The sequence below is a fragment of the Eleutherodactylus coqui genome, chromosome 10 (assembly GCF_035609145.1).
Source record: "Eleutherodactylus coqui strain aEleCoq1 chromosome 10, aEleCoq1.hap1, whole genome shotgun sequence".
In the NCBI taxonomy this organism is placed as follows: Eukaryota; Metazoa; Chordata; class Amphibia; order Anura; family Eleutherodactylidae; genus Eleutherodactylus; species Eleutherodactylus coqui.
In genome coordinates this window covers 73,832,811-73,853,506 of record NC_089846.1, presented here as the reverse complement: position 1 = coordinate 73,853,506, position 20,696 = coordinate 73,832,811, and the positions used below count along the sequence as shown (strand labels likewise).

Here is a 20,696-nt window from a genome sequence, read left to right as displayed (position 1 = left end):
TCAATGAGTGGAACAGGTTGGCACGGGAGGTGGGGAATTCTCCTTCAATGGAAATGTTCAGAGGCTGGACAAATATCTGTCTGGGATGACTCAGTGAATCCTGCACTGAGCAGGGGGTTGGACCCAGCTAGTATAGGTATGTATTGAGCATATCTTTTTGTGGGACAGAACAGTGTGGCATGATATACTTTCTATACCACAAAATGAATATATACAACTGTTTGTGAGGTAAAACAGTAAAAAATATGCACTTTTGTACGACGTTTGACCAGTTATGGTCTATGGGTACATCAGGCAATATGTTTTATTGAAAGATGGCTAAAAATTGATGTGAAGACCCCCGTAAGGGGAGTCCCGACACTAGAAAACATACTGACAAAACGAACAGCGGCCAAGTGAATTGACTACAATATATAGATTAGCAGAAATATGTTTATTAAATTTGGTGATTACACTTCTACTGGTCATAGAAGCAAGGAATGCTGTCCCCGCTGACAATCTTCTCCTTTGTCCCATCCTTTGTGACGATAGCGAGATAGATGACGCCTCCGCTAGAACCATCTCTACCCATCGCCAGGGCTAGGGCTGCGAAGAGAGGAGACAGCACATGGTTATCAGAGTAAATACCCTATCACAGAATGGAATCTTCTCCCTCTCTGTGCCTCATCCTCCTGCTGAGGGTCTACCTCTCTCTCCTAGAAGTAGGCACCACCTTAAAAAAAACAAAAAAAACAAGACTTATGTCTGATGTTTCTTTTTTAGAGACCTCTGTACTGAGATCCATCATTTTATCACTTTTCTCTGCCCTCCTCTTCATCCTTTATGGACTTTCCTACACTAAATATTCCTCTCATTGATCCCCTTCCAGATGGGAAGCCAGTCTCTCCATCCACTCCCAACTAGGGCAGCTCTTCTGTCTCTTTGGACATGGTACCCCAATATTTGGTATGGAATAATACAGAATTGTTATATAATATTTTTCTGCCAGTTGATAAACCTTTTTGATATAGTTTGCTTTCCTGATATGGTAGACCTGTCCTTTTATGTACCTTGCTTCTTTGTGATATGTTCCTGTTATGGCAAAGGTTTCTGTTTTGATAAAATTGGATGTTATGTAGGATAAATATTCACTCTTATTTCCCCATATAATCATTTAAGAGACATTCAGACTCTCTAATGATTTCTGCATTGGCCATCTTGTTAGGAACACCACTGAGCGTGTCGGCATGTTCACATCTCAGTCCTCCTGTCCCACCAGCACTTCTAGTGGAGTGAGGATTTAGGCGTGTGTATCACTATTTCATGGAGGAGAAGGAAGGTGGGGAAGGCAGCGGGAGAAAAACAAGTTCAAGATTAAAATGGAGCCCAAAAGTGACTGAATAATAAGAGGAGGAGCTGGTTGGCATCCACAATGGCTGCACTTGCACTAGTTTTGATAAATCTTCCGTAATGTCTCTAGCTAGGCGGTTTGTTAAAAGCGTTTTGGCCAAGATGGCATCCCCTGTTCATATGCCATATTAGGGGATAGGAACATCACAAAGTGGGGTCCCCACTAGAGACCTATGCCCAAAACGGTGAGCTTAGTAAAAGCAGCTTCCAACCTAGCGGAGCTTCTGACATCCTGGTATTACAGGCCATTCATGTAATACTACACTTTACCTGTAGCAAGAAATGTTGACCTGGTTGCAGCTTCTCTCTATTTGCCAGGGGTGCTGTAAGCAGGACTCGGGGCGGTTCAGCTGCTTGCCCCAAGATGCCCATTCTACACGTGCTTGTGTATCTTGGCAAAGCTCTTTACAAGCAACATCTCCCAATAATGCCAATATGGTGTTTGCATTGTTGGGTCACACGATATGTACTTTAGTTTTATTTGTTATTTCTTCCCTTACCGCGGACAGCGAAGGCTTCACACTGTTCTTTCGACATGCCAGGTTTAAAGACGGAATCCACATAACCGTATATGTAGGTGCTGCCAGATCCACCGATAGCAAAAGGCTGCCGCGTTATCATCCCACCCAGAGTCCCATAGACCTGCGGAGCAGATGTTATACGAGTCTTAATTCTCCGTTCCTTCATGTGTTAAACCACGAGGAATATTAAAGAAGTGGATCAGATATACTGTGCTGATGACCTCAGTAATGCTGTAACGCCCCCCGGTGAACAGTAGGAGCTACTGCTGCCAATAGCTGGGAAGACTGACACAGGGGCCCCAGAGCCACACGTACTGCAGCCCTCAGGCCACCAGTTGGACCCCAGACCATGGTCTAAGTACTCTGACATTCTGCATGGGGTTTCTTGGCTGCTGGCATCATTATTGGACCCAAATCACTTGAACACTGAGCCAGGTTGGCACATCTGAGCACTGCTCCCACTGTTCCTGGCCATCACCTCTGGCGCTCACTCACCTGCCCTCCGTTCTTCTGATCCCAGCCCGCCACAATGAGGTGGGCCACCATCTCCTCCTTGTACTTGTAACTGATCCCCTTCACCAAGTTTGCAGCTGCTAATACTAGAGGAGGAGCTCCCATCTCTACACTGTTTGGAGAAGGACAGAAAACATCAGACAACAGAAGTTACTTTAATATCTCTTATATTGTTCTCTTTATTTGAACTTTCAGAAAATTAAAAAAACATTAGTCAAAACTGCAGATGTGCCACTGGCTTACAGGGCTTTCAGGTTTATGTCCATTCAGCAACTTTCTAATATATTCCATATATTATACACTACATATTACAATATACATTTAAAGTATATTCACACGGATGGAGTAAAAAAAATTTCAGTATGTCCTGTTTTTTGGTGCGATTTTCATACGAGAATTGCAAATTCAAGTCTATGGGAGCATTTAGAACAATACGACTGTAATCTGTTTTTAACACATGTAACCATGGGAACCATAAATTAAGAAAGAGAACCAGAAAGCAATTTTTTTAATGAAAAATGCATGCAAAACAGAAGAAAATCATGCATGAAAATTGCTAAAACGCAAAAAAATTACATGACAAATTAGGCCAATTATTACCGATCAAATTCGTAAAGACATCTGTGATGCACCCTTAACTATTTTCAAGATACCTCAGCGAGTTCCATCTGATAGCGGTATGAACACGGTTCGCGTGTTAATAACACCTGGAATTCAATGTGTTTATTCACATCAGCGATCTTTCTCTCAGTGATGAAAAACTCTGTATGTCCTATTTGTGGCCGATTTCTTGCAAGGAATCGCCTATTATTTCCTATGGGATCTTTAAAACCATCACATCGCACCCCCACGCCACGTGAGTGCAACGCAATTTTTACCATTGAAAACTATTGGAAACACGTGAAAAATGTGTGACAACCGCAAGTACATAGGTGCGGGCCGATGTGTTTTGTTAAGCAAAAATGCACTGCTCGCATCCAGAATTGCTACTTTACAAGTGTTATATCAGTCCAGGTTCTCCTACCAATATGCTGCCCACTGTGTTTATGCGCCCTTACATTCAGAAGCGGAGATGATGTGCAGCTTCTCATAAAAGACACGGAACAAGCATTCGCTTGCGGGCGTTGGACATTCTGCCTCTGCATATAAGCAGGAATGTTTCCACTCCCTGACAGCAAGCAGATAACTTACAAATAGTGACTACACAGATTATACCGTATCTGACATCACTTTTCATCATACAGTTAGCTTTCTTACATAAGTGGAAGCCCCCCTTAAGCTGCCATAGATATAACTAATAATCCTGCATAGTTCTAGTGAAAGGACTGTCCTGTGACGAAGTTTACTAAAGCTGGAATGTTCTAGCTGATTCTCAATGTGCCAATATATTAGCATTGCAAATATATAATGATATGTGGGTAACTGCCGCACTAACCTGTGCACCTCCATGTAGTAATGCACCATGTCTGCCACTGCCTGGGCGTCCGCAGCAGAGCCTGACAGAGCGCAAAATATCTTCTCATGGACTGGGGCCAGCTTATTGAACACTCGGTTGACCACAGCTTCTCTGGGGAGGGAAGAGAACATGCTGAGACCCCTCCAGGGGTACGGACATCACACAGAGGGGTAGAAACTCACCCAGCAGACACCCTGGAGTCCGATCCGATGACAACTCCTCCATCAAACTCCACGGCAATGATTGTTGTCTGCGGATGAACAAGGGAGAGGCGAACATGAGATATTCAGAGTGAGTGGCACATTACATGCAGGCATATGGCCATATTATGAATTTATAGTGGATCCACGCTGCACTGTGCAAAATGTCTTGTCTCTCGTTATGTGTATTGCACAGCTGCAGCAAATGAAGGGTTAATGTCTGGATATGCCTGGAATATGTCTGCAAATGTATCAATTTATGTTCTGTCATGTGGTATGGTAGACATTATAATTATGAGTGATTTGGGTGTGGTAGTTCATCATCTTCAATGGCAGAGAGTGGAGTGAAGTGCCGGCCACATGGGGTTACCTTCAACCGTCATGTGGTGAAGAGTGATGGAGGAGAAAGAGAGGTATCCTGAGGTCCCCAATGCCAAGAATCATTAAGAGAGAGAGCAGAGTGAAGAAGAGTGACGAGTCCACTGTGCAGAGATTCTTTACCAAGTGAGTGTCTGTGGAGTGATCCTACCCCTATCCTCTCAGTGAGTGTTCCCCTTCATGAGCGGTACCATACAGATAACGAAGACTGTAGAGCCGGTGTTATTCTGTGAGTCTCCTCCTCTGGAGTGTTCCCCTTCCATTAGCTGTATGATACAGATAACGTGGACTGTAAGGCCGGTGTCATCCTATGTTCCTCCCTGACCTCAAATCTACTGTCCTACATGCATCAGTGTGTATTAATTTGTATGCTGAAGAGTTTCAAGTAAAGTTTTACCAGGCCCTGACCGTTTCCAGGGACTGAGGTACTAAAGTTAATTCTGTGTGTGGATTTCCTTCATTTCTCCGCGGAGGATCATTCTGGTGTGTAGGGAGCGGTGGCGTCACAGGTGACAAATCTACAAACCACCACATGTTTATATGTCGAGTAGATAAAATAAACTATCCGCGCTCCACGGGAATAAAACGGCTTCAAAGTAGGGAACCAATGTCCTTCTTTATTAATATTCTTTGAGCAACGCGTTTCGGTAGATTAACTACCTTTTTCAAGCTCTATACATTTAAAATAGCTAGCACATATAAATAGGCACTCACATGTCAATCCATTTGTCTCCAGCCCTGTGAATAGCAGGTCTGTAACAAACACCTTAGAGTGTCAATCAAGTAGCATTTCGTTGAGAAATAAATCCCCTACGGTGTCTTTTTTAGGGGCACGCCCCAAAATAAAACATATTATAACCAACAATCCCGAAACAGTACCAATAAAAAAGAAAAAGACGACAAATATAAACATAACACCGCCCGTAACGAGATCCAAAATAAGTCAGTATCTCATACCTCTAGTACAAAACACACCAAGCAACCAAAAAAGAAACACAGGAGAGGCACAAGAGGAGGCAAAAGAACCAATAAAAAACAAAAGGATCACATCGATAAAGATAAGGAAATAGATAAAAGTACAGCACAAGTACACGGGATCTTTAACCTATCTAGCCATATATTAGTCAAAAAAGAACTAGATCTATTATCCAAAGGATTATCATTCTGCCCATCATCTAAATCTAATGTATTTGAATTATTTATTGATTTAAACAACTTCGTACGGAAAATAACCTTAAATAAATATTACATTATACACGAAAAAGATACCCCTAAAGAATTAACAGTAGAATTTGATATTAATGAACCTATTAGTTCAGACCTTAAAACCAAAAGCAAATTTTATCCCACTGACATTAGAGGTCCTTTTATAGAATTGTTTTATAATAATATTTTAAAAGATTTGACCGAAATGTGTGATAAAAACAAAAACTCAAATAAATCCACATCCCCCCAAAACCTAACTCTATCGGAAAGAAACATTTTAAATAATTTTAGAGATAATGATAATTTAATAATCAAATGTGCAGACAAAGGAGGTGGGATCATCCTTATGGACTATAGTCGATATGATAGAGTAAACCTAGAAATGCTAAATAATAAAACTAACTATAAAATTATTTCAAGCGATCCTACTAAAGAAATTGCTAGACAATTAAAAAATTTTATTAATGAAAATATTGAATTAAAGGGACTAAACAAAAATGAGGGTAGTTACATTACATCGATAGAACCCAAAATACCATTTATGTACCACCTCCCCAAAATCCACAAGGATCAATCAGATCCCCCTGGGCGCCCTATTATTGCCGGAATTGATTCAGTTACCAGTAGATTGGCCGAACACGTAGATAGGATCCTACAAAAATACGTTGTAACTTTACCGGCTTACCTAAAGGATACAGGTCACTTATTGGAGCTTATAAACGATTTTAAATGGGACAGTAATTATTTTTTATGCACCCTGGACGTTGAAGCTTTGTATACTAGCATCCCTCACGACCTTGGAATTGCAGCCACACAAGCATTCCTTAATGAAGATATCCTTATGCCCCCGAATCAACAAAATTTTATAACAAAAGCGATAGATTTTATTTTAAAAAATAATTATTTTTTATATAAAAAAACATTTTATTTACAGACCCACGGAACGGCCATGGGATGTAAATTCGCCCCATCTTTCGCAAATCTATATATGGGCCATTTTGAAAAGTCCTTTTTATCACACGAAAATTTAGCTTTTTATAAACGCTACATAGACGATATTTTAATAATTTGGAAGGGCCCTCGTAATAGTCTTTTAGAATTTATAGGAGTTTTAAACAATAATAATAATAATTTAAAATTTTCCAGTGATATTAGCCAAGAAAAAATAACGTTTTTAGATCTAGAATTAATTCCCATCAATGATAAAATTACTACTAAAACGCACTTTAAACAGGTTGACAAAAATTCATACTTAGATTACAGAAGTTGCCATGCCAAACATTGGCTTAACAACATACCATACGGTCAACTAAAAAGAATCCGAAGAAATTGCACCTTAAATAGTGATTACGAAGATCAGGCAGCGAGAATAAAAAACAGATTTAGAGAGAAACATTTTCCTGAAAAAATTTTAGAAAATGCATACAATAAAATAGCTAATGAAACAAATGCAAACAATAGTAAAAAACTAACAAAAAAGACAAAAATGAATCAGCAAAATATATCCTTTATAACTAAATTTAGTACAGATAGCAGCAAAATTAGAAATATAGTCAAAAAACATTGGCCAATATTATTTCAAGATCCGTTTCTATCTAGGAATCTTGAAAAAAATCCCGTACTAATTTTTAGGAAAAACAAAACAATCCAAAACATTATATCCCCTTCCAATCCAGACAAAAAACGCACTCGACATAAACAAAAACAATTACATAATAAAGCAGTGGGAGTATACAAATGTGGACACAGTAAATGTAAATGTTGCCAAATAATTACTAATAAAAGAATAGAAACTGAGCACGATGAGAGCGATAATAGTAAAAAATTTTCCATTAGCCAACATTTATCTTGCAACACAATCGGAGTGATCTATCTAATTGAATGCCCGTGCAACCTTAAATATATCGGTCGTACTAAAAATAAACTTAAAACGAGAATTAACAACCATAGATTAAACATCAAAAACAATCTACGCACCCATAGTTTATCAAGGCATTTCAATGACGTGCATGGTGCCGATTTTTTAAAAATGTCAGTAACCCCCCTGGAATGCATAGAGACAGATTCAGTTAGCGAATTGAGAAGACGCGAGATGTTCTGGATCTATAGACTAAACACATTATGCCCAAACGGTTTAAACGAGGTATTAGAAAAATTATTTTAAAAAAAATAAAAAAAGGAAAAAGGTTAAAAATTATTACTAAGAAATAACGATCGAACAGTCTTTTGTGGGTATAATGAATATATATGTGTATGGATAGGGGATGATTGTGTTAATTTATGAATTTATTATTTTAAGCGAGGAATGTATTTTATATTGTCAGTGAATAGGAATATACCGGGTGTAATACCTATCTTTGTAAAATTTATTCACTAATCTTTAAATTGATTATTATAGAGTTTAGAATGGATTTATTTAGAGTGTAATCATTGAAATTTTAACATAACAATAGCCAGCGCTTAGCGGGAATGCACAAAATTTGTAAGAGGGTTGTTTTTTTTTTTTTGTTTTTTTTTTTCTTTTGCAACCTAAATAAAACTTTATTGAAAACTGTGGAGCGCAGATCGGAGCGTTCCAGGTGATCAACATAGATGAAGTGGGATCTACCTGGGAGGCGTGCACCACGCCCCCGCTAATTACAGACCTGCTATTCACAGGGCTGGAGACAAATGGATTGACATGTGAGTGCCTATTTATATGTGCTAGCTATTTTAAATGTATAGAGCTTGAAAAAGGTAGTTAATCTACCGAAACGCGTTGCTCAAAGAATATTAATAAAGAAGGACATTGGTTCCCTACTTTGAAGCCGTTTTATTCCCGTGGAGCGCGGATAGTTTATTTTATCTACTCTGCATACTCTATCTAAGCCCCGGTTATCCGGTGGAGCTTAATCAAAATGGTCCTGCAGCTCTCCGAATGAGGTCGGATGGAACGAAAGGCTTTACTATAAGCGAACTTGGATTACGGTGTCAGCGAGGTGCCTTGGGAAAGGTATCCTCGCTTGACACCAGGTGAGTTAACACTCATTTTTTCATTATTGTTATAAGTATATAACAATCTTTATATCATCAAGGCGCCTCCTTACAATTTGTTTTTATGTTTATATGTCATCCCTGTCCCAGGATTGTCCAGAAGAGGCCTAGTAGTACTTGGGCGGAGGTCGCGTGTGTCCCTACGGGGAGGAATCTGGTAAGTGCTACCATGACAAGTGATCACTCTACCCTCTCAGCTCCTCAGCATAGGCCGCGTATCCTGAATGGCCCTCTGGGTTACCACACCTACAGGAGCCCATGAAGAATAAAATACTGGATTCAAGAGTTACATAGTAGCCTCCATCCATGGAAACCATAAAACTACTGACTCCCAACTCCCCCATCTGAATAAAGGGGCCGCAGTATTCAGGCGGGTACTGCAGCCTCTCTGGCTTCTCACACCATGCTCATCAGGCACATGGCCTAGTAAATAGGACTGAGCTGCTATACCAGGCATCGCCACTATACAATGTACGGAGCTCTGCCAGGTACACAACGAAGGGGCAGTAGTGTTCATGGAAGTGCCATGACCCCTTCAGACAGCTGATCAGCGGGCACGGACACACACATCTATATATATATATAAAGACGAAAGCCCTCACTGACTCACTGACTGACTCACTCACTCACTCACTGACTGACTGACTCGCCAAAAGTTCTCCAACTTCCCGATGTCGTAGAAACATGAAATTTGGCACACGCATAGATTATCTCCAAAATAGGAAAAGTAATTGGGTCCCAACTCGATTATTCAATTCTAGCGCAAAAGAATTGGCGTCAAAATTTTACGTACATAATCTAAATCTGTCACTTCCCAATGCCTTAGAAACTTAAAATTTGGCATGAGCATTGATTATGTCATAAATAGGAAAAGTTAATAGGTCCCAACTTGATTATTTAATTCTATGCGCAAAAGAATTAGCGTCCAAATTTTACGTACGGAATCTAATTATCTCACTTCCCGGTGTCATAGAAACTCGAAATTTTGCAGGAGCATTGATTATGTAATAAATAGGAAAATCTAATGGGTCCCAACTCGATTATTCAATTCTATGCACAAAAGAATTAGCGTCCAAATTTTACGTACGGAATGTAATTTCTTCACTTTCCGGTGTCATAGAAACAGGAAATTTGGCACGAGCATTGATTATGTCATAAATAGGAAATGCTAATGGGTCCCAACTCGATTATTCAATTCTATGCGCAAAAGAATTAGCGTCCAAATTTTACGTGTGGAATGTAATTTTCTCACTTTCCGGTATCATAGAAACAGGAAATTTGGCACGAGCACTGAATAAGTCATAAATATTAAAAGCTAATGGGTCCCAACTTGATTATTCAATTCTCTGCGCAAAAGAATCAGCGTCCAAATTTTACGTACGGAATCTAATTTTCTCACTTTCCGGTGTCATAGAAACGTGAAATTTGCCCCGAGCATTGATTATGTCATAAATAGGAAAAGCTAATGGGTCCCAACTCCATTATTCAATTCCATGCACAAAAGAATTAGCGTCCAAATTTTACGTGCGGAATGTAATTTTCTCACTTTCCGGTGTCATAGAAACAGGAAATTTGGCACGAGCATTGATTATGTCATAAATAGGAAAAGTTAATAGGTCTCAACTCGATTATTCAATTCTAGCGCAAAAGAATTGGCATCGAAATTTTACGTGCGGAATGTAATTTTTTCACTTTCCGGTGTCATAGAAACGGGAAATTTGTCACGAGCATTGATTATGTCATAAATAGGAAAAGCTAATGGGTTCCAACTCGATTATTCAATTCTATGCGCAAAAGAATTAGCGTCCAAATTTTACGTACGGAATGTAATTTTTTCACTTTCCGGTGTCATAGAAACAGGAAATTTGGCAGGAGCATTGATTATGTTATAAGTAGGAAAAGCTAATGGGTCCCAACTCGATTATTCAATTCTATGCGCAAAAGAATTAGCATCCAAATTTTAAGTGCGGAATGTAATTTTTTCACTTTCCGGTGTCATAGAAACGGGAAATTTGGCACAAGCATTGATTATGTCATAAATAGGAAAAGCTAATGGGTCCCAACTCGATTATTCAATTCTATGCGCAAAAGAATTAGTGTCCAAATTTTATGTACGTAATCAAATTCTCTCACTTCCTGGTGTCATTTTATATAAAGGAAACATCGCATGGTTACCTCCCCGTGGTGTTTCCTGGGTAACGCAGAGAACTATGCAAAATGGTGAACATATGTTTTTCCTCGGTATCTCTAAAGTAACCACGACTTCATAAGATTTCCGTGTGACCACCAGATAAACACCAGTACCAAATTAACTCGGGCGAAGCCGGGTATATCAGCTAGTTCTCCATATACTCCATTGCAGACAACAGTCAAAGAATGCAGCGGACAGGAATTTGCAAGCAGGGACCAGGTAATATTCGCAAGCAGTGCTACAGTGGGCTCCCAGAATGACTTTTACTGGTGGGCCCTCAGTCCATCACTGCCCTACTGCAACCAACTTGTGCTCTACATGATCACAATATAATACTGTATACAATCATATACTTTATAATATAGAGATAACAGAATACTTCCACACCGTATCGCGCACACTGTATCCTGCACATCGTATCCCCCATGCTGTATCCTCCATACTGTATCCTGCATACTGTATCCCCACGCTGTATCCTGCACACTGTATCCTTCACACTGTATCCCACCTGCTGTATCCGCCACACTGTATCCCGAATACTGTATCCCCCAGACTGTATCCTGCACACTGTATCCCACACATTGTATCCTGCACACCATATCCTGAACACTGTATGCTCCATACTGTATCCTGCACACTGTATCCTCCACGCTGCATCCTGCATATCGAATCCTGCATATCGAATTCTGCATATCGAATCAAGCACACAGTATCCTGCACACAGTATCCTGCACACTTTATCCCTCATCCTGTATCCTGCACACTGTATCCTCCATACTATATCCCCACGCTGTATCCTGCACACTGTATCCTTCACACTGTATCCTACCTGCTCTATCCTCCAGAACTGTATCCTGCACACTATATCTCCCACACTGTATCCTCAACAATGTATCCTGCACATCGTATCCTCCACGCTGTATCCCGCAAACTGTATCCCCCACGCTGTATCCTCCATACTGTATCCTGCACACTGTATCCTCCACAATATATTTCCCAGATTGTATCCTGCACACTGTATCCTACACACTGTATCCTCCACGCAGTATCCCGCATACTGTATCCTGCATACTGTATCATCCACGCTGTATCCGGAATACTGTATCCCCCTAGCTGTATCCTCCATACTGTGTCCTGCACACTGTATGCTCCACGCTGTATCATGCATACTGTATCCCCCATGCTGTATCCCCGCGCTGTATCCTCCGCAATCTATCCTGCACACTGTATCCCCCATACTGTATCCTCCCTGCTGCATCCTGCACACTATATCGCCCACACTGTATCCTGCACACTGTATCCTCCACAAAGTATCCTGCACACTGTATCCCCCATACTGTATCCTCCCTGCTGCATCCTGCACACTATATCACCCACACTGTATCCTGCACACTGTATCCTGCACATCGTATCCTGCACACTGTATCCCACAAACTGTATCCCCACGCTGTATCCTCAACAATGTATCCTGCACATCGTATCCTCCACGCTGTATCTCGCAAACTGTATCCTGCACACCATATCCTGAACACTGTATGCTCCATACTGTATCCTGCACACTGTATCCTGCATATCGTATCCTGCACACTGTATCCCTCATCCTGTATCCTGCACACTGTATCCTCCATACTGTATCCTGCACACTGTATCCTCCACAATGTATCCTCAACAATGTATCCTGCACATTGTATCCTCCACGCTGTATCCCGCAAACTGTATCCCCCACGCAGTATCATCCATACTGTACATCCATCCTGCACACTGTATCCTCCACAATGTATCCTGCACACTGTATTCCCCAGATTGTATCCTGCACACTGTATCCTCAACGCAGTATCCCGCATACTGTATCCTGCATACTGTATCTCCCATGCTGTATCCTGCACACTGTATCCTTCACACTGTATCCTACCTGCTGTATCCTCCACACTCTATCCCGAATACTGTATCCCCCAGACTGTATCCTGCACACTGTATCCCACACATTGTATCCTGCACACCATATCCTGAACACTGTATGCTCCATACTGTATCCTGCACACTGTATCCTCCACGCTGTATCTTGCATATCGAATCCTGCATATCGAATCCTGCACACAGTATCCTGCACACTTTATCCCTCATCCTGTATCCTGCACACTGTATCCTCCATACTATATCCCCACGCTGTATCCTGCACACTGTATCCTTCACACTGTATCCTACCTGCTCTATCCTCCAGAACTGTATCCTGCACACTATATCCCCCACACTGTATCCTTAACAATGTATCCTGCACATCGTATCCTCCACGCTGTATCCCGCAAACTGTATCCTGCACACTGTATCCTCCACAATATATTTCCCAGATTGTATCCTGCACACTGTATCCTACACACTGTATCCTCCACGCAGTATCCCGCATACTGTATCCTGCATACTTTATCATCCACGCTGTATCCGGAATACTGTATCCCCCTAGCTGTATCCTCCATACTGTGTCCTGCACACTGCATGCTCCACGCTGTATCATGCATACTGTATCCCCCATGCTGTATCCCCGCGCTGTATCCTCCACAATGTATCCTGCACACTGTATCCCCCATACTGTATCCTCCCTGCTGCATCCTGCACACTATATCGCCCACACTGTATCCTGGACACTGTATCCTCCACAATGTATCCTGCACACTGTATCCCCCATACTGTATCCTCCCTGCTGCATCCTGCACACTATATCACCCACACTGTATCCTGCACACTGTATCCTCCACAATGTATCCTGCACATCGTATCCTGCACACTGTATCCCACAAACTGTATCCCCCACGCTGTATCCTCAACAATGTATCCTGCACATCGTATCCTCCACGCTGTATCTCGCAAACTGTATCTCGCAAACTGTATCCCCACACTGTATCCCACACACTGTATCCCACACACTGTATCCCTCATCCTGTATCCTGCACACTGTAGCCTCCATACTGTATCCTGCACACTGTATCCTCCACAATGTATCCTACCTGCTGTATCCCGCATACTGTATCCTCCACACTATATCCCCCACACTGTATCCTCAACAATGTATCCTGCACATTGTATCCTCCACGCTGTATCCCGCAAACTGTATCGCCCACGCTGTATCATCCATACTGTATCCTGCACACTGTATCCTCCACAATCTATCCTGCACACTGTATTCCCCAGATTGTATCCTGCACACTGTATTCTCCACGCAGTATCCCGCATACTGTATCTCCCATGCTGTATCCTGCACACTGTATCATCCTCACTGTATCCCGAATACTGTATCCCCCAAGCTGTATCCTCCATACTGTGTCCTGCACACTGTATTGTCCACACTGTATCCTCCACGCTGTATCATGCATACTGTTTCCCCCATGCTGTATCTCCCACGCTGTATCCCCGCGCTGTATCCTCCACAATGTATCCTGCACACTGTATCCCCCATACTGTATCCTACCTGCTGTATCCCGCATACTGTATCCCCCACACTGTATCCTGCACACTATATCCCCCACACTGTATCCTGCACATCGTATCCTGCACATCGTATCCTGCACACTGTATTCTGCACACTGTATCCTGCACACTGTATCCCGCACACTGTATCCTCAACAATGTATCCTGCCCATCGTATCCTCCACGCTGTATCTCGCAAACTGTATCCCCCACGATGTATTCTGCACACTGTATCCTGCACACTGTATCCTCCGCACCGTATCCCGCACACTGTATCCTCAACACTATATACCTCACACTGTATCCCGCACAGTGTATCCTGCACACTGTATCCCGCACACCGTATCCTGCACGCTGTATCCTCCACGCTGTTTCTCGAATAATGTATCCCCCACGCTGTATCCTTCACAATGTATTCTGCACATCGCATCCTACATGCTGTATCTCGCAAACTGTATCCCCCATGCGGTATTCTGCACACTGTATCCTCCGCACTGTATCCTCCACACCGTATCCCGCACACTGTATCCTCAACACTGTATACCTCACACTGTATCCCCCACAGTGTATCCTCCATAGTGTATCCTGCACACTGTATCCTGCACACCATATCCTGCACACCGTATCCTGCACACTGTATCTCGAATACTGTATCCCCCACGCTGTATCTCGAATACTGTGTCCTGCACACTGTATCCTTCACAATGTATCCTGCATACTGTATCCTCCCTGCTGTATCCCGCATACTGTATCCCCCACACTGTATCCTGCACACTATATCCCCCACACTGTATCCTGCACACTGTATCCTCCACAATGCATCCTGCACATTGTATCCTGCACACTGTATCCTGCACACCGTATCCTGCACACTGTAACTCGAATACTGTATCCCCCACGCTGTATCTCGAATACTGTGTCCTGCACACTGTATCCTCCACACTGTATCATGCATACTGTATCCCCCATGCTGTATCCCTGCGCTGTATCCTCCACAATGTATCCTGCATACTGTATCCTCCCTGCTGTATCCCGCATACTGTATCCCCCACACTGTATCCTGCACACTATATCCCCCACACTGTATCCTCCACAATGTATCCTGCACATTGTATCCTGCACACTCTATTCTGCACACTGTATCCCGCAAACTGTATCCTCAACACTGTATACCTCACACTGTATCCCCCACAGTGTATCCTCCATAGTGTATCCTGCACACTGTATCCCGCAAACCATATCCTGCACACCGTATCCTGCACACTGTATCTCGAATACTGTATCCCCCACACTGTATCTCGAATACTGTGTCCTGCACACTGTATCCTTCACAATGTATCCTGCATACTGTATCCTCCCTGCTGTATCCCGCATACTGTATCCCCCACACTGTATCCTGCACACTATATTCCGCACACTGTATCCTGCACACTGTATCCTCCACAATGCATCCTGCACATTGTATCCTGCACACTGTATCCCGCAAACTGTATCCCCCACGCTGTATCCTTAACAATGTATCCTGCACATCGTATCCTGCACACCGTATCCTGCACACTGTATCCTGCACACTGTATCTCGAATACTGTATCCCCCACGCTGTATCTCGAATACTGTGTCCTGCACACTGTATCCTCCACACTGTATCATGCATACTGTATCCCCCATGCTGTATCTCCCATGCTGTATCCCTGCGCTGTATCCTCCACAATGTATCCTGCATACTGTATCCTCCCTGCTGTATCCCGCATACTGTATGCCCCACACTGTATCCTGCACACTATATCCCCCACACTGTATCCTCCACAATGTATCCTGCACATTGTATCCTGCACACTCTATTCTGCACACTGTATCCCGCAAACTGTATCCCCCACGCTGTATCCTCAACAATGTATCCTGCACATCGTATCCTACATGCTGTATCTCGCAAACTGTATCCCCCACGCGGTATTCTGCACACTGTATCCTCCGCACTGTATCCTCCACACCGTATCCCGCACACTGTATCCTCAACACTATATACCTCACACTGTATCCCGCACACTGTATCCCGCACACTGTATCTCGAATACTGTATCCCCCACGCTGTATCTCGAATACTGTGTCCTGCACACTGTATCCTCCACACTGTATCATGCATACTGTATCCCCCATGCTGTATCTCCCACGCTGTATCTCTGCACTGTATCCTCCACAATGTATCCTGCATACTGTATCCTCCCTGCTGTATCCCGCATACTGTATCCCCCACACTGTATCCTGCACACTATATTCCCCACACTGTATCCTCCACAATGTATCCTGCACACTCTATTCTGCACACTGTATCCCGCAAACTGTATACCCCACGCTGTATCCTCAACAATGTATCCTGCACATCGTATCCTCCACGCTGTATCTCGCAAACTGTATCCCCCACGCTGTATCCTCCATACTGTATCCTGCACACTGTATCCTGCACACTGTATTCTCTACACAGTATCCTCCGCACAGTATCCTCCGCACCCTATACCGCACACTGTATCCTCAACACTAGATCCCCCACAGTGTATCCTCCACGCTGTATCCTGCACACTGTATCCCGCACACTGTATCCCGCACACCATATTCCCCATGCTGTATCTTCCACAATGTATCCTGCACACTGTATCCCCCATACTGTATCCTCCCTGCTGTATCCCGCATACTGTATTCCCCACACTGTATCCTGCACACTATATCCTCCACAATGTATCCTGCACACTGCATCCCCCACGCTGTATCCTCAACAATGTATCCTGCACATCGTATCCTCAACGCTGTATCTCGCAAACTGTATCCCCCATGCTGTATCCTCCATACTGTATCCTGCACACTGTATCCTGCACACCGTATCCTCCACACTGTATCCTCCACATCGTATCCCGCACACTGTATCCTCAACACTATATACCTCACACTGTATCCCCCACAGTGTATCCTTCACACTGTATCCCGCGCACTGTATCCCGCACACCGTATCCCGCACACCTTATCCCGCACACCGTATCCCGCACACTGTATCCCCCACACTATATCCCCCACACCGTATCCTGTACACTGTATCCTGTACACTGTATCCCGTACACTGTATCCTGCATATCGTATCCTGCACACTGTATCTTCCATGCTGTATCTTGCACAATGTATCTTCCACGCTGTATCCCACATACAGTATCCCCCACGCGTGTATCCTCCATGCCTTATCATGCATACTGTATCCCCCACGCTGTATCTTCCACGCTGTATCCTGCACACTGTATCTCCCACAATGTATCCTCCACACTGTATCTCCCACACTTTATCCTCCACGCTGTATCCCGCATTCTGTATCCCTCACATTGTATCCTGCACACTATATCTCCCACACCGTATCCTGCACACCGTATCCTGCACACCATATCCCGCACACCGTATCCCGCACACTGTATCTCCACGCTGTATCCTCCATACTGTATCCTGCACAATGTAACCTCCATGCTGTAACCTCCACACTGTATCCTGCACGCTGTATCCCGCATACTGTATCCCCCAGACTGTATCCTGCACACTGTATCACACAGATTGTATCCTGCACACTGTGTCCCCCACACTGTATACTGCATATCGTATCCTGCACACTGTATCCCTCATCCTGTATCCTGCACACTGTATCATGCATACTGTATCCCCCACCCTGTATCCTGCACACTGTATCCTGCACACTGTATCCTCCCTGCTGTATCCCGCATACTGTATTCTCCATACTGTATCCTGCACACTATATCCCCCACACTGTATCCTCAATAATGTATCCTGCACATTGTATCCTTCCCGCTGTATCCTCCACACTATATCTCGCAAACTGTATCCCACATGCTGTATCCTCCATACTGTATCCTCCACAATGTATCCTGCACACTGTGTGCTCCACAATGTATCCTGCACACTGTATCCCCCACACTGTATCCCCCACACTGTATCCTGCACAATGTATCCTGCACACTGTATCCTCCACACCGTATCCACCAAACTGTATCCTGCACACTGTATCATCCACAATGTATCCTACACACTGTTGACACTGTTGACCACAAACTCCTCCTCAGTATGCTATGCTCCATTGGCCTAAAGGATACTGCCCTCTCCTGGTTCTCTTCCTACCTATCTGACCGCTCTTTCAGTGTCTCCTTTGTTGGCTCTACCTCCCCTCCTCTTCCCCTTGCTGTTGGAGTCCCCCAGGGCTCTGTCCTCGGCCCCCTTCTTTTCTCTATCTACACAGCCCCTATTGGACAAACCATCAGGAGCTTTGGCCTCCAATACCACCTGTATGCTGATGACACCCAGCTATACACCTCTTCCCGTGACATCTCTGCACCTTTACTCCAAAACATCACTAACTGTCTGTCTGCTGTCTCTAACACTATGTCCTCTCTCTACCTAAAACTAAACCTCTCTAAAACTGACCTGCTGGTATTTCCACCCTCCACTAACCGCCCTCCTCCTGACATCTCCATCTCAGTGTGTGGTGCCACCATAACTCCTAAACAATATGCCCACTGCCTTGGAGTCATATTTGATTCTGATCTCTCTTTTACCCCCTACATCCAATCTCTGGCCCGAACATGTCAGCTGCACCTCAAGAACATCGCAAGAATCCGCTCTTTTCTCACTGTGGACACGCTAAAAACGCTTACTGTTGCCCTCATCCACTCCCGGCTCGATTATTGCAACTCGTTGCTGATCGGCCTCCCCTGCACCAGACTCTACCCTCTCCAATCCATCCTGAATGCGGCAGCCAGGCTCATCTTCCTGTCCAGCCGCTACTCGGACGCCTCTGCCCTGTACCAGTCACTGCACTAGCTGCCCGTTAAATACAGAATTCAATTTAAACTCGCCACCTTCATCCACAAAGCCCTCCACAGCGCAGCGCCCCCCCCCCCTACATTGCCTCCCTCATCTCAATCCATCACCTAGCCCGGGCTCTCCGCTCTGCTAACGAAACCAGATTGAGCGCCCCTTTAATTCGAACTTCTCATTCCCGCCTCCAAGACTTCTCCAGAGCAGCACCGGTCCTCTGGAACGCACTACCAAAGGCTACCCGAGCAATCCAGGACTCGCAGAACTTCAGGCGTGCTCTAAAAACGCACCTCTTCAGGGAGGCATACCGAATTCCCTAAACAAACCCCTCTGTACTCCGCCTGACAACATGCTCCCTGACCTACTGACTGCAATCCCTGCTAGCCATCATAAACCGCTCCTGCAGTCATACTGTGTCTGCCGTCACATGGCTAAATGTCTGACCATTGTCTATGTGTATATCACCCCTCACTCTCCACCTCGCCATACAGTGCACATCTCCAGCCCCTTTACCTTCTGTATCACCCCATTACTTGTAGTATGTAAGCTCGTTGGAGCAGGACCCGCACCCCTATTGTTTCCATCAATTGATTACTTTGTAACCGTGGTTCTGTAATTTTTGTACTTTTGTCTTTCTGTATCCCCTGTCTATGTAAGCGCTGCGGAATATGATGGCGCTATACAAGTAAAGATTATTATTATTATTACACACTGTATCCTACACACTGTATCCCCACGCTGTGTCCTGCACACTGTATCCCCCACACTGTATCCCACACACTGCGCCGTATCTTCCACTCCTTACAGCTTATTAGGTAAATGATTCTTACCCCGGTAGACACTTCACAAGACGAGTTATACGGGACCCCAGGAGAAGGCATCTTGTTTCTTCCTGCAAACTGAAGCAAAAGTGAAAGTGAAGTGCAGAGTCTGAGCTATGGAGCTGTGAGAGCGGATGTGTCACTACACTGACTCAGCTCTGCTGCATCTGAGGGAGCAGGACAGGTGCAGACAGAACCCGAGTCACATGCATAGCGTTGCTCCAGCTTCACCAGTGCAGAACAACGCGGATACGTCTATCAGATAGACTCCTGTCTATAGGAGCTTACAGTTATAGCCATGGCCGCTCTCATGCAGGAAGCGCTGTCCTGAGCCGCTATTCACGTCAAACATCTTCATTATTTACAAAGAAGTTGGGGTGTAATACAGGGCGCCTGCAGGTGGGATACGTGGCGCCTCGAAGTATTCCAATAGCGCCTTACAGTGTACGGGCTCATTCACACGAGCATTTACACACCGCATATTTACACGCTTTTTTTGCACGCGTAATTCCTGTATATAGAATCCATTGATTTCAAAGGGTTTATCACATTTGCATATTCTCGCAGCGTGCTTCGGTCATGTCACGCCAAAATACTGTATTAGGGCTTCTGCAGATGGGCGATTTTGCAAACTGCAGAGAATAGAAGCCATTGATTTCTGCAGAT

At 44.0% G+C, this 20,696-nt stretch overlaps 1 protein-coding gene across 1 annotated transcript; it reads right to left on the bottom strand.

The window, feature by feature from the left end:
* Positions 1 to 414: 414 nt before the first annotated feature.
* On the bottom strand, positions 415 to 20,191 carry PSMB9 (proteasome 20S subunit beta 9). Its single transcript, XM_066581266.1, has 6 exons — positions 20,040 to 20,191; positions 4,062 to 4,129; positions 3,859 to 3,990; positions 2,406 to 2,535; positions 1,890 to 2,031; positions 415 to 585 (listed from the first exon to the last, which is right to left on the bottom strand). Exons 1-6 carry the CDS (start codon positions 20,088 to 20,090, stop codon positions 458 to 460), a joined length of 651 nt encoding a protein of 216 aa, XP_066437363.1. The 5' UTR covers positions 20,091 to 20,191; the 3' UTR covers positions 415 to 457.
* Positions 20,192 to 20,696: the final 505 nt, after the last annotated feature.